Source organism: Colobus angolensis, unplaced genomic scaffold (genome assembly GCF_000951035.1).
Source record: "Colobus angolensis palliatus isolate OR3802 unplaced genomic scaffold, Cang.pa_1.0 Scaffold144, whole genome shotgun sequence".
NCBI classification, from domain to species: Eukaryota; Metazoa; Chordata; class Mammalia; order Primates; family Cercopithecidae; genus Colobus; species Colobus angolensis.
Window position 1 is genome coordinate 2,740,666 of NW_012114533.1, and position 12,287 is coordinate 2,752,952.

Here is a 12,287-nt window from a genome sequence, read left to right on the forward strand (position 1 = left end):
GTGCCAGCTATTCGGGAAACTGAAGTGGGAGTATCACTTGAGCCCAGAAGGTGGAGGTTGCAGTCAACTGAGATTGCACCACTGCACTCTACGGCACTCCAGCCTTTTGAGACAGAGCTAGGCTCTGTCTCGAAAAGAAAAGAAAAGTCCGGGTGCAGTGGCTCATGTCTGTAATCCCAGAACTTTAGGAGGCTGAAGTGGGGGGGGGGATCACCTGAGGTCAGGAGTTCGAGACTAGCCTGGCCAACAGGGTAAAACCCCCATCACTATCAAAAATACAAAAATTAGGCATGGTGGTGTGCGCCTGTAGTCCCAGCTACTTGGGAGGCTGAGGCAGAAGAATCACTTGAACTCAGGAGGCGGAGGTTGCAGTGAGCTGAGATCATGCCACTGCACTCCAGCCTGGGCAACAGAGCAAGATTTGTCTCAAAACAAAAAAGAAAAGAAAAGAAAAAGAAGAAAAAAAAAAGCTCAAAACCGGATGGATTCACTGATGAATCCTACCAAACATTTTTTTTAAAATTAACACTGGTCTGGGCGCAGTGGCTCATGCCTGTAATCTCAGTACTCTGGGAGGCTGAGGCAGGCGGATCACGAAGTCAGGAGATCGAGACCATCCTGGCTAACACGGTAAAACCCCGTCTCTACTAAAAATACAAAAAAATTGGCCGGGCATGGTGGTGGGTACCTGTAGTCCCAGCTACTCAGGGGGGTGAGGCAGGAGAATGGCGTGAATCTGGGAGGCAGGGCTTGCAGTGAGCCGAGATCGGGCCACTGCATTCCAGCCCGGGCAACAGAGTGAGACTCCATCTCAATAAAAAAAAAAAAAGAGAGAGAAAGGAAAAGAAAAGGAAAAAGAAAACTATAGACCAATATTTCTTATGAATATAGATGCAAAAATCCTAACAGAATACTAGCAAACTCAGTCTAACACCACATAAAAAGAATTATAGGCCAGGCATGGTGGCTCACACCTATAATCCCAGCACTTTGGGAGGCCCAGGCAGGCGGATCACGAGGTCAGGAGATCGAGACCATCCTGGCTAACGCAGTGAAACCCCGTCTCTACTAAAAATACAAAAATTAGCCGGGCGTGGTGGTGGGCACCTGTAGTCCCAGCTACTTGGTAGGCTGAGGCAGGAGAATGGCATGAACCCAGGAGGTGGAGCTTGCAGTGAGCCGAGATCACACCACTGCACTCCAGCCTGGGTGACACAGTGAGACTCTGTCTCAAAAAAACAGAATTATATACTATGACCAAGTGGGATTTATTCTAGGAGTGCAAGGTCAGTTCAACATCTGAAAATGATCAATATAACACACCAAGTAGTAATCAATATTTTATTGATTGATCATTTGTAATCAACATAATACACTATATTAGTAAAAGAGAAAAAAAAAACCTACATGATCATCTCAATAGACACAGAAAAAGCTTTTGACAAACTCCAACACCCTTTCATGATGAACACAGGGTTCCAAATGATACTGTAAGAAAGTTATAAAACCTATGAGTCAGAGAAAATATTTATGAATTGTGTATCTGATCAGATACAATCGTATCTAGAATACATAAAGAAAACTTAACAACTCAACAATAAAAAGACAAACCAATTTAAAAATGAACAAAGGGTTTGAACAGACATTCTGCCAAAGAAGGTATACCATGGCCAATAAGCACATGGAAAGATGCTTAGCATTATTAGTCATCAGGGTATTGCAAATGAAAACTGCAATGAAGTACCATTCACGGGCACTCGCATGGTGATGCTAAAAAAAGACAATAAGTGTTGGTAAAGATGTGGAGAAACTGGAACCCTCACACACTGCTGGTGGGGATGTAACATGTCACAGCTGCTTTGAAAAACAATTTGGCAGTTCTTCAAAAGTTAAACCATAGAGTTACCCTATGACCCAGCAATTCTACTCCTAGGCATATAACCAGAATAGAAAACATACATCCAGACCAAAACTTACACAAGAATGTTCATAGCAGCATTATTCACAATAGCCAAACAAGCAGAAACAACTCAAATTTCCATTAACCAATAAATGTATAAATAAAATGTTGTACTGTACATTCATATGATGGAATATTATACAGCCCAAAAAGGAATGAAGTACTGGTATGTGCTACAACACAGACAAACTTTGAAAACATTATCCTAAGTGAAAGAAAATGGACACAAAAGGCCACATATAAAATGATCCATTTATATAAACTATTCTGAATAAGCAAATCCATAGAAACAGAAAGTGAGTTAGTGGTTGCCAGCAGGTAGAAGTAGAGGCAACATGCTAATGTGTATGGGTTTTTTCGGAAGCGATAAAAATGTTTTAGATAGTGATGATTGCACAACTTTGTAAATGTACTAAAAATAACTTTATTGTACACTTTAAAAGGGTTTTTTGCTTGTTTGTTTGTTTGTTTTGTTTGTTTTTTGTTTTTGAGATAGAGTCTCACCCTGTCGCCCAGGCTGGAGTGCAGTCGCGTGATCTCGGCTCATTGCAACCTCTGTCTCTCGTGCTCAAGTGATTCTCCTGCCTCAGCCTCCCGATTAGCTGGGATTACAAGCGTGCACCACCATGCCCGGCTATTTTTGTAGTTTTACTAGAGATGGGTTTTTGTCGTGTTGGCCAGGTTGGTCTTGAACTCCTGACCTCAAGTGATCTTCCCACCTTGGCCTCCCAAAGTGCTGGGATTACAGGCGTGAGCCACTGCACCCAGCCTAAAAGGATGAATTTATGGTATGTAAATAATATATTAATAAAAATAAATTAGATCAACTCTGTTTCTTGACCTAAATCAGATCAGGGTTTGCTATTGGTTGAATGCAGATGCTGTCCAATTATTTTGAACATCAACTAATGATGTTCATTTATAAGACAGCAAGTTGCTGTGTAGTCATTCCCAAAATTTATATATTAAATAGTATATATCAGGATTTGTTTACTTTTTATTTTTATAACTTTAAAAAAAAAAAAAGGGATGAGGTCTCACTATGTCACCCAGGCTGGTCTCAAACTCCTGGTCTCAGGCCATTTTCCAACCTAGACCTCACAAAGTGTTGGGATTACAGATGTGAGCCACAGCTCCCAGCCTATACGCATTTTTATTGCTCTGATATATACTTGAGAATGTTTATAATAATAGGTTCTGCTCCAAAACAGTGGTCACCTGAAAAGTCATTGGAAATACGTGCATATTTATAATGTGTAAGTTATTCAAATCCCAAGTGAAAACAGTCGTATGCAAACATAATAATGCCTCCAATTCTTCTGTTGAGTTAGAGTTTGTTCATTATGGGCTGGTTTGAAATTTGTTTTATCCAAGTCCTACCAACTCTGAGGCTTTAAGCTGTCTATGGAGAGCTGCCTCTGGTGATAGGTTTAATTTTACATTTGTTGGGTTGAGGCGACTAAGACATGCACATGGAAACACCGACTGAAACTAAGGAGCCAATTCAGGGCCGATATGTGTGTTGCACTGGCGTCTAAGTGAAGATCAACCCATTTGGAGAACAGAACAAGCAAGACCAACAGGTGAATTTGAAGAATGATCATGTTTGGAGATGGGAGGAAGTGCCCGTGAAGGACAGGAAAGCAAGCAGCCAGAGAAGAGAGTCAGACAGGCTCATTTCACTAGTACAGCTCCTGCAGGAGGTGGTTAAGCTGTCTACCTGAGTTGCTCAGGTTCCGAGTTCCCATCATCCCTGGATGGCTCTAAGTCAGCTCAGGGAGAAAAAGGACGCAACATTCTGAAATGTCAGAGACCTGCCTGGTTTTCTCTTCTTCTCGGTTATCCCTCCCAGCCTCTATCCAACCCTTGGCTTCCAACTCCGTATTTAAACCCCGCCCGTGTTGAACCCTTCGACTTTTCTTCACTCCCGGCTTCCTCCGTCACGTTTGGCCCGGCTCAGCCGCTGTGACAGGTCTTTGCGCATGTGCAGAAGGGAAACGTGAAGAAGGTGAAGATGGCGGTGGCCAGGGCCGGGGTCCTGGGAGTTCAGTGGCTGCAAAGGGCATCCCGGAACGTGGTGCCGCTGGGCGCACGGACAGGTCTGCGAGAACGGGAGGGACCTCATTGTGGGAAGGGGGTGCCTGAGGTTTGGTGTATCGGGGGGGAGGGGATCGTGGATGCCGCGGCGGCAGCCTCCGGGTAGGGAACGGAGGTGGCGTTGATATCCAGAAAATGGGGTGGAGGGTCGCGCTGATCCTGCGAAGTCCCGATCTCGGATCTCTGCAGCCCCTGTGACTTGAAGCCTTCGGAGCGGCCGGAGAGCGGGCTCGCTTCTGACCTGTTCTGTTCTGCGCTCTAGCCTCCCGCATGACCAAGGACATGTTTCCGGGGCCCTATCCTAGGACCCCAGAAGAACGGGCCGCCGCCGCCAAGAAGTATAATATGCGTGTGGAAGACTACGAGCCTTACCCGGATGAGGGCATGGGGTGAGACAGAGAGGGTCTGCTCGCACCCAAGTAGTGATGGGAGAAGGCCGGCTGGGTTGGGTGGCTTGACTGTGACCCTTTCTCCCGAACCTTCTCGTGACCCCTCAGAGTCAATGGAGTGGGTGCTTTTCTCTGTGGAGGGAGGTGGGAGGGGGTGGGTGAGCAGCTGCAGCTGAGAGGACTTCAATTTTCTCCTTGGCTCAGGCTGTTTCCTCAAATGAGGAAGCCGAGGTTTTAATGGCTCCCTCGAGGACCCCCAAATAGCAGGAACCTTCCTTGGCTCTATCCAGAGCGTCGAGTTTCATTTAGATTGAGCATCTGCTGGGCTCAGGTGCTGTCATCCAGGCATGTGACCAGGCTGGAGCTGGACTCCTATCATGAGAACCTTATTTGTAAACGAGTACTGTATATTTGTATGTATGGCTCTTTAAAAAAAAAAATTTTTTTTCTGTTAGTGCTGTGGAAATCGTAGCAACTATTAAGCAGATTAAACAGCCAGCCCTCTTACTCCAGTTGATGTTATCCTATCCCTTCCACACTCTTCCCTATCTGTACCCACATAACATTCCAGTGGTTAATTATCTGAAGTGATTATCATCACCTTTATTTCCTGTCCTAACATCACTCTTTCAATCTTGGTTTCAGCAACTTCTATTCTTCTTACTATACACTCATTTTCTGTAGCATATGCCTAGTTGTCATCATTTCCTGTTTTGTTTTTTATGTTGTGGACAAGAGCAGCCTTGTTCGAAGTCAGTGTCAGATGAACCTGGATTTGTTGGGGGAAAACCCAGCTTAGCAAGAGGTCTTATGAGGTGTTTGAGACATGGAGATGACTGCCAGCTGGGTGGTCAAGAACACAGTTATTATGAGAAGAATGGTTTTCTAATTTGTACCCTTTTTGTTTTTATTCCAATTAGCTGGGTGACTTTGGATTCAGATTCTAAACTTTAATTTTTCATTTTCTGTCTAATGAAAATCAGAGTACAGTCATGTGTCATTTAACAACAGGGATACATTCTGAGAAATGTGTTGTTAGGCGATCTCATTGTATGAACATTAGAGGGTGTACTTACAGAAACCTAGATGGTATAGCCTGCTACACACCACAGCTTTATGGTATGGCCTATTGCTCTTAGGCCACAAACCTGTACAGCATGTTGTTGTACTAAATACTGTGGGCAGTTGTAACACAATGGTATTTGTGTATCTAAACATAGAAAAGGGACATAAAAATATGCTATACAAGATAAAAAATGGGCCGGGCACAGTGGCTCACACCTGTAATCCCAGCACTCTGGGAGGCCAAGGCAGGCGGATCACGAGATCAGGAGATCAAGACCAGCCTGGCCAACATGGCGAAACCCTGTCTTTACTAAAAATACAAAAATTAGCCGGGCATGGTGGTGGGCACCTGTAATCCCAGCTACTTGGGAAGCTGAGGCAGGAGAATTGCTTGAACCAGGTAGGTGGAGGTTGCAGCGAGCTGAGATTGTGCCATTGTACTCTAGCCTGGCGACAAGAGCAAGACTCCGTCTCAAAAAAGAAAAGAAGATAAAAAATGGTACACATTTATAGGGCAGCTTTATTATAAACTTACGGGACCCCCTTTGTATATGTGGTCCGTCATTGACCGAAATGTTATGTGGCAGGTGACTGTAATTGATTGCTAAATTCCCTTTCGTCTATAATATTACATGATTGTGTGACTTTTTTTCTTTTTATTGAAAGAATTTTGGGGAAGCTGGTTTTTTGTTTTGTTTTGTTTTGTTTTTTTGAGACAGTTTCACTCTTGTTGCCTAGGCTAGAGGGCAGTGGCGCGATCTCAGCTCACTGCAACCTCCACCTCTCGGGTTCAAGTGATTCTCCTGCCTCAGCCTCCTGAGTAGCTGAGATTATGGGCATCTGCCACCACACCCAGCTAATTTTTGTATTTTTAGTAAAGATGAGGTTTCGCCATGTTGACCAGTCTGGTTTTGAATTCCTGACCTTAGGTGATCTGCCCACCTCGGCTTCCCAAAGTGCTGGGATTACAGGCATGAGCCACCACCCCTGGCCCTGGGAAAGCTTATATACATTAAAATATTTCAGAGTTTGCCATGAACTTTTAAATACAATTTGGACTTCTATGGTTAGTTCTGTGCTTAGTGACTAGAACTCGAGCTCTTGCCTTGAGATTTAGTTCCTTTGTCCTTAGGTGAGGCAGTTATCTCTGTCACTTGGTTTCTCATCTATAAGATGAGGAGACTCTGAATTGCCTGAGGCTGCTCACAGCCCTTTCCAGAAGTTCCTGCTGTCTCTCAGGTATGGCGACTACCCGAAGCTCCCTGACCGTTCACAGCATGAGAGGGATCCATGGTATAGCTGGGACCAACCGGACCTGAGGTTGAACTGGGGTGAACCGGTGAGAGAACCATATCTCATTTGACCTTCCTTCTCCCTTTGTCTTCTTGGAGATTCTTTAGCTCAGATGGCACTTCTTTGACCAAGGAACACTAAGCTTTTCTGCTCAAGGAAGCAAGGTTCAGTGATGTGAGATCGGAGGTTGCATGTGGCACACTGAATAGGACATCTGGGAATCATGAAACTCTGTACTGTGAAAGTTGTGCGCTTCCATGATTGAGCTGTCCCTATTCAGCAGAACCTAGAAGAACCTAGACAGAGGCCAGCATCCAATCCTGTAGGGCAGTGTCCTCAGACCTGGTTCTCAGCATGTTGCCCCAGGGCAGTAGAATGCTTCTGTCTAACCTTGTATCAGGCTCTGATCACTGGGGACTTGCCTGCATTTTGCAGGAAGAGTAGTATGTGACAGCTATTTGTCTTTCTGTCTCAGATGCACTGGCACGTAGACATGTACACCAGGAACCGTGTGGATACATCCCCCACACCTGTTTCTTGGAATGTCATGTGTATGCAGCTCTTCGGTTTCCTGGCTTTCATGACATTCATGTTCTGGGTGGGGGACGTGTACCCTGTCTACCAGCCTGTGGTGAGTATCCGAGAAGTGCTCCCTTAGGCATGTTTGCTTAGCCTCATTTCCTGAGGGAGTGAAGTCTCTGGGGTAGGAATCCAACCAATACCAAGCTTGGCTTTGTGGAGTCTGAGGAGATAGGAAGATAGGAGGGCCTTGACCCATTGGCCTGCCACAAGTACCAGAGCACTTCTCCACCCCTACTTCTTGGACTAGTCTCAGTGAGTAGATACACTTGAAGACTAGATGAGCAATGAGTGTGTGGAAACCAGCTAGTCTCCAGAGTTGCCATTTGAGGATTATATTTATCAACAATATTTCATTAAGTGATCTTACAGTAGAGTTAAGGAATCTTGAGCTAAAATCTTACCCTGTGTTGGACATGTGAAGGGCACTTCCTGTAGTATATTGGAAGCAATTAAGTGTCCACTACAGGCATAGACTTACATTTTGGAGAATGTAAAGGACGTAGAAAATGAATTATCTAGCTTTAAGGAAGTTTAGTTAAGAAAATTTAGATAAGTTACATGAGCAACATTTGAACAGGTATGTGGGAATTCTGTACAATTTATGTGTATATATGTGTATAGTGAATGTATGTGATAGTATATGAGTTACTGTCAAGGAGAAGGGCTACCTAGATGCTCACACACACACACACATACACACACACACAAAGGCTTTGGGTGGTGGAAAGTTGGAGAAAACATTTAGGGCAAGAGAAAACAATGAAGGAGGCCAGGCATGGTGACTTGTGCATGTAATCTCGGCACATTGGGAGGCTGAAGCAGGCAGATTGCTTGAGCTCAGGAGTTCAAGACCAGCCTGGGCAAATGGTAAAACCCCGTCTCTACAAAATATACCAAAAAATTAGCCAGGCATGGTGGTGCACGCCTGTAATCCCAGCTACTTGGGAGGCTGGGGCACAGGAACCCTTTGAACTTGGGAGGCGGAGGTTGCAGTAAGCTGAAATCACACTACTGCCTTCCAGCCTGGGCAAGAGAGAAAGACTGTCTCAAAAAAAAGAAAAAGAAAACAATGAAGGAAAAGGAGGGTGAGTGAGTTAGCTAGAATAGAATAGATGTATAAAATGGTTCCTAAATAACCAGCTGCATTGGTTTCCTGGAGACTTGCTAAAAATCCAGATTCCCAGGCCCCGCTTCTTGGTGGTCCTAATTCAGTAGCATCGCAGTAGGGTTCTAAAAGCCATATTTTTAATAAGCTCCCAGGTAATTCTGATGTGCACCTAGATTTGGAAATCACTGTGTTAAAAAGTATTGTGAGGTAAGTTGATCAGTTAGGTTGGGCAGCTTTTATGTCATTGCTAAGGGATTTGGACTTGACGGTGTAATAAAGTATTAATTCAATAAATATTTATGGAGCCTCTACTATATATATACCAGGTGCAGACTGTGCTAGCGGTTGGGGATACAGTGATGACTTGGTCTGCCTCTAGGTGGTAGGGAACCATTTTGGGTTTTCGAACAGAAGAGTGACATAATGAATGCTGAGTTCTTAGGATGATTAATCTGGGAGTAGTCTCCAGGATGTATTGGAAGGAGAGAAACTGAAAGCAGGGAGGCTGCTGTGTTTGTAGTTGGCTGCCCAGTGCTACCTCTGCAGAGACAATCAGTGTCCTGAAGGTAGCTGGTATGTCTGTGTGCACTGACACGAGCCTTCCTACCAAGCCCCAGGGGCTCCATGCTGGAGAATGCATGTAGGGCTAGGGTGAGCACTAACTTCACTTCAGGAGAGCAAGAAACACAGTGTGGCTCTTCCATTTTTCAGTTCTGTAAGCATATCACCCTTTTCTCCTCCCCTTGAGCTGTGTTCTCTGACAGCTGTTTGTTGATAAAGCCAGCAGCCCCTAAAGCACGTCCCAGCCTTGTCTCCTCTGTGCTTTCCCCCACCACTGCTCCTGCACGCCTCATTTGCTGGGCCACTTTAGTGGTGGAACCATTAGAGGCTGAGTGACTTAAAGGAGATTGAGTCTGTCTCGACCCCAAGAGAGAGTGGGATGGATGGATGCATCGTCTCATTTAGAAAGCGTTGCCTCTGACTCTGACACTCTCTCTCTTTTCTATTTCTTTACCTCCCTCCGTCTCTTCCTCCCTTCCCCTCCTTTCCCTATTCCCTTCCCTCCCCCTTTCTCCTTCTCCCTCAGAGTGTAGGCACCACTTCTCTTACAATTTAGGCTTTCTCTCTGCCTTGGGCTGAGTGAGGAAGAGGATTGCTGTTCCTGCCGTCCTAGCCCAGCTGGGTCTGACCAGAGGCTACTGCATACCCATTTACCATGCATGATTGTTAACTCAGTGGGGTATAGCCGGGTATTGACTGAATGTATGTTCTTGCTGACCTGTGTTTTTTCCTTAGGGACCAAAGCAGTATCCTTACAATAATCTGTACCTGGAACAAGGCGGCGATCCCTCCAAAGAACCTGAGCCGGTGGTTCACTATGAGATCTGAGGAGGCTTCGTGGGCTTTTGTGTCCTCTTAACTAGGACTCCCTCATTCCTAGAAATTTAATCTTAATGAAATCCCTAATAAAACTCAGTGCTGTGGTATTTGTGCCTCATTTTCCCAGGAATAGTCACTGCCCTGAGGAACCTCATCCTTTTCCCTTTTTTTCTGCTTGATGTCTGCCCTCTTCCCTGTTTTCTTATTCTGAAATTTAAAGGATAGGAGGGTGGGGTGGATGGGGACTTAGGCACAAAATATTAATTTGTTAATTTCACTTGGGTTGTGAACGTACTTAAGGGTTTTAGCCATGTGGAGGTGTTAAGGTTCGCTCCTTTTCCCATTTATAGGGTCAAGGAAGAAATGTTCCTAACTTCCCAAGTTGAAACAAGATTTATTTCCCATAAAAAACCTTTCTAGTCTAGGTCTGGTAGCTCATGCCTATTATCCCACCACTTTGGGAGGCTGAGGCAGAAGGAAGGATTGCTTGAAGCTCAGGACTTTGAGATTAGCCTGGGCAACATGACGAGACCCCATCTCTGCCAAAAAATTTTCAAAAAATTCGCTGGGCACAGCAGTGTGCGCCTGTGGTCCCAGCTGTGCAGGAGGATGAGGTGGGAGGATCATTTGAGCCCAGGAGGGTGCAGTGAGCCATATTTGCAACACTGCTCCAGCCTGGGCAACAGAGCAAGACCCTGTCTCGAAAAAAACCTTGGCATGGTGTGGTGGCTCAGCCTGTAATCCCAGCACTTTGGGAGGCCGAGGCGGGTGAAACACTTGAGGCCAGGAGTTGAAGACCAGCCTGACTAACATAGCAAAACCCCATCTCTACTAAGAATACAAAACACTAGCTGAGCTTGGTGGTGCATGCTTGTAATCCCAGCTACTCCAGAGGCTGAGGCAGGAGAATCGCTTGAACCTAGGAGGTGGAGGTTGTGGTGAGATGGTGCCACTGCACTCCAGCCTGGGCGGCAGAGCCAGCCAGACTGTCTCAAAAAAAAAAAAAATCTTAATAGTGGTTAGTTGGAAAAAATTGTGCTCTAACGTGTTTCAAGTGTATTACAGGACTGATGGGTGTTTTTGTCCTGTCTGCCTAAGGCTGTGACTGCCTCTGATCTTATTTCTGTTTTAAGAAGAATATTCCTTATTCCAAAGCAGCTTCTGAATCATAGCTTCTTAATAAGTTGACATTACCTGTGTTTATGAATTAGAGGACAGTCAGTGAGTTACTACTGAACATGTTCACAGCTTTGATTACTTTTAATGACTCATCCATACTCCTATAACAGCCTTAGAGAAAAACTATGTTTTTCAGAGTCTATCTTATTCATCGGTTTTTTGTTTTATTTAGAGATAGGATCTTCCTCCGTTCCCCAGGTTGAAGTGCAGTAGCACAATCATAGCTCCCTGTAACCTCAAACCCCTGGGCTTAAGGGATCCTCCTTGCTCAGCCTCCCTAGTAGCTAGGATTACTGGTACATGTGACTCCTAAGTTTCTTATTTTTTGTTGAGATGGGATCTTGCTATGTTGCCTAGACTGGCTCAAACTCCTGGACTCAAGCAGTCCTCCTGCCTCACCTTCCTAAAGCACTGGGAATACAGGTAGAAATCTCTGTACCCAGCCCTCATGCGTCCATTTTTAAGTGAACCAACCCGTATTCCTTTGGGGACATTTTCTTAAGTTACAGTATATGCCAGAAAACCTGGCCCATAAAAAAGCATACATTTAATGTGACCAAAAGAAGCAAGTTCATTCAAATTAGATGTGGAGTCCTAGCTGTGCAGGCAGTGAGAGACCTTTTGTGAGGTCAGGGAGTGGATACTTGTGGAATGCTAGTCTTTAAAGGTCCCCACTGGCTTTTTGTGTGTCTCCATTCTCTATAGCATTTGATAATCATTTCCTTAACAAACACCTGTGTGTCTAATATGTATCAAACACTGATAAGCCCTGGAGATATAAAACTGAGCAAGACAAAGTAATCGCCTTCAAATATTACATAGGAGACCAGCAGTTATAATACAAAGCAAAAATAATTCTTTATCATTATTACTATTGAGACAGGGTCTCACTCTGTTGCCCAGGCTGCAGTGTAGTGGTGTGATCACAGCTCACTGCAGCCTCTACCTCCCAGGCCCAAGCGGTCCTCTCATTGTAGCCTCCCAAGCAGCTGGGACCACAGGCATGCACCACCACACTTGGCTAATTTTTGTATTTTTTTTATAGAGACAGGGTTTCACCATGTTGCCCAGGCTGGTCTTAAACTTCTGGGCTCAAGCAATCCACCTGCCTTGGCCTCCCAAAGTGTTGGGATTATGGATGTGGACCACTATGCCAGGCTAAAAAGAATTTTTTTTTTTTTTTTTTTTTTTTGAGACATGGTCTCACTCTGTCACCCAGGCTGGAGTGCAGTGG

General features: G+C 44.9%; 2 protein-coding genes across 4 annotated transcripts in view; both read left to right on the forward strand.

Moving 5' to 3' along the window:
• Positions 1–3,820: 3,820 nt before the first annotated feature.
• NDUFB8 (NADH dehydrogenase (ubiquinone) 1 beta subcomplex, 8, 19kDa) lies at positions 3,821–9,992 on the forward strand. 3 transcript variants are annotated; one of them, XM_011935540.1, is made up of 5 exons: positions 3,821–3,968; positions 4,320–4,446; positions 6,751–6,850; positions 7,280–7,435; positions 9,791–9,978. In XM_011935540.1, exons 2-5 carry the CDS (start codon positions 4,328–4,330, stop codon positions 9,881–9,883), a joined length of 468 nt encoding a protein of 155 aa, XP_011790930.1. In that variant the 5' UTR covers positions 3,821–3,968; positions 4,320–4,327; the 3' UTR covers positions 9,884–9,978. The 3 variants fall into 3 exon arrangements, with proteins under 3 accessions (XP_011790930.1, XP_011790929.1, XP_011790928.1); XM_011935539.1 differs by having other exon boundaries at positions 3,903–4,059; positions 9,584–9,992; XM_011935538.1 differs by having other exon boundaries at positions 3,903–4,059.
• Positions 3,947–12,287, forward strand: part of SEC31B (SEC31 homolog B (S. cerevisiae)) — a 47,457-nt gene continuing 39,116 nt past the window's right edge. The window contains exons 1-4 of the mRNA XM_011935536.1: positions 3,947–4,059; positions 4,320–4,446; positions 6,751–6,850; positions 7,280–7,435. The gene's annotated coding sequence lies outside the window, so the exon portion shown is untranslated. The remainder of the gene's footprint in view (positions 4,060–4,319; positions 4,447–6,750; positions 6,851–7,279; positions 7,436–12,287) is intronic.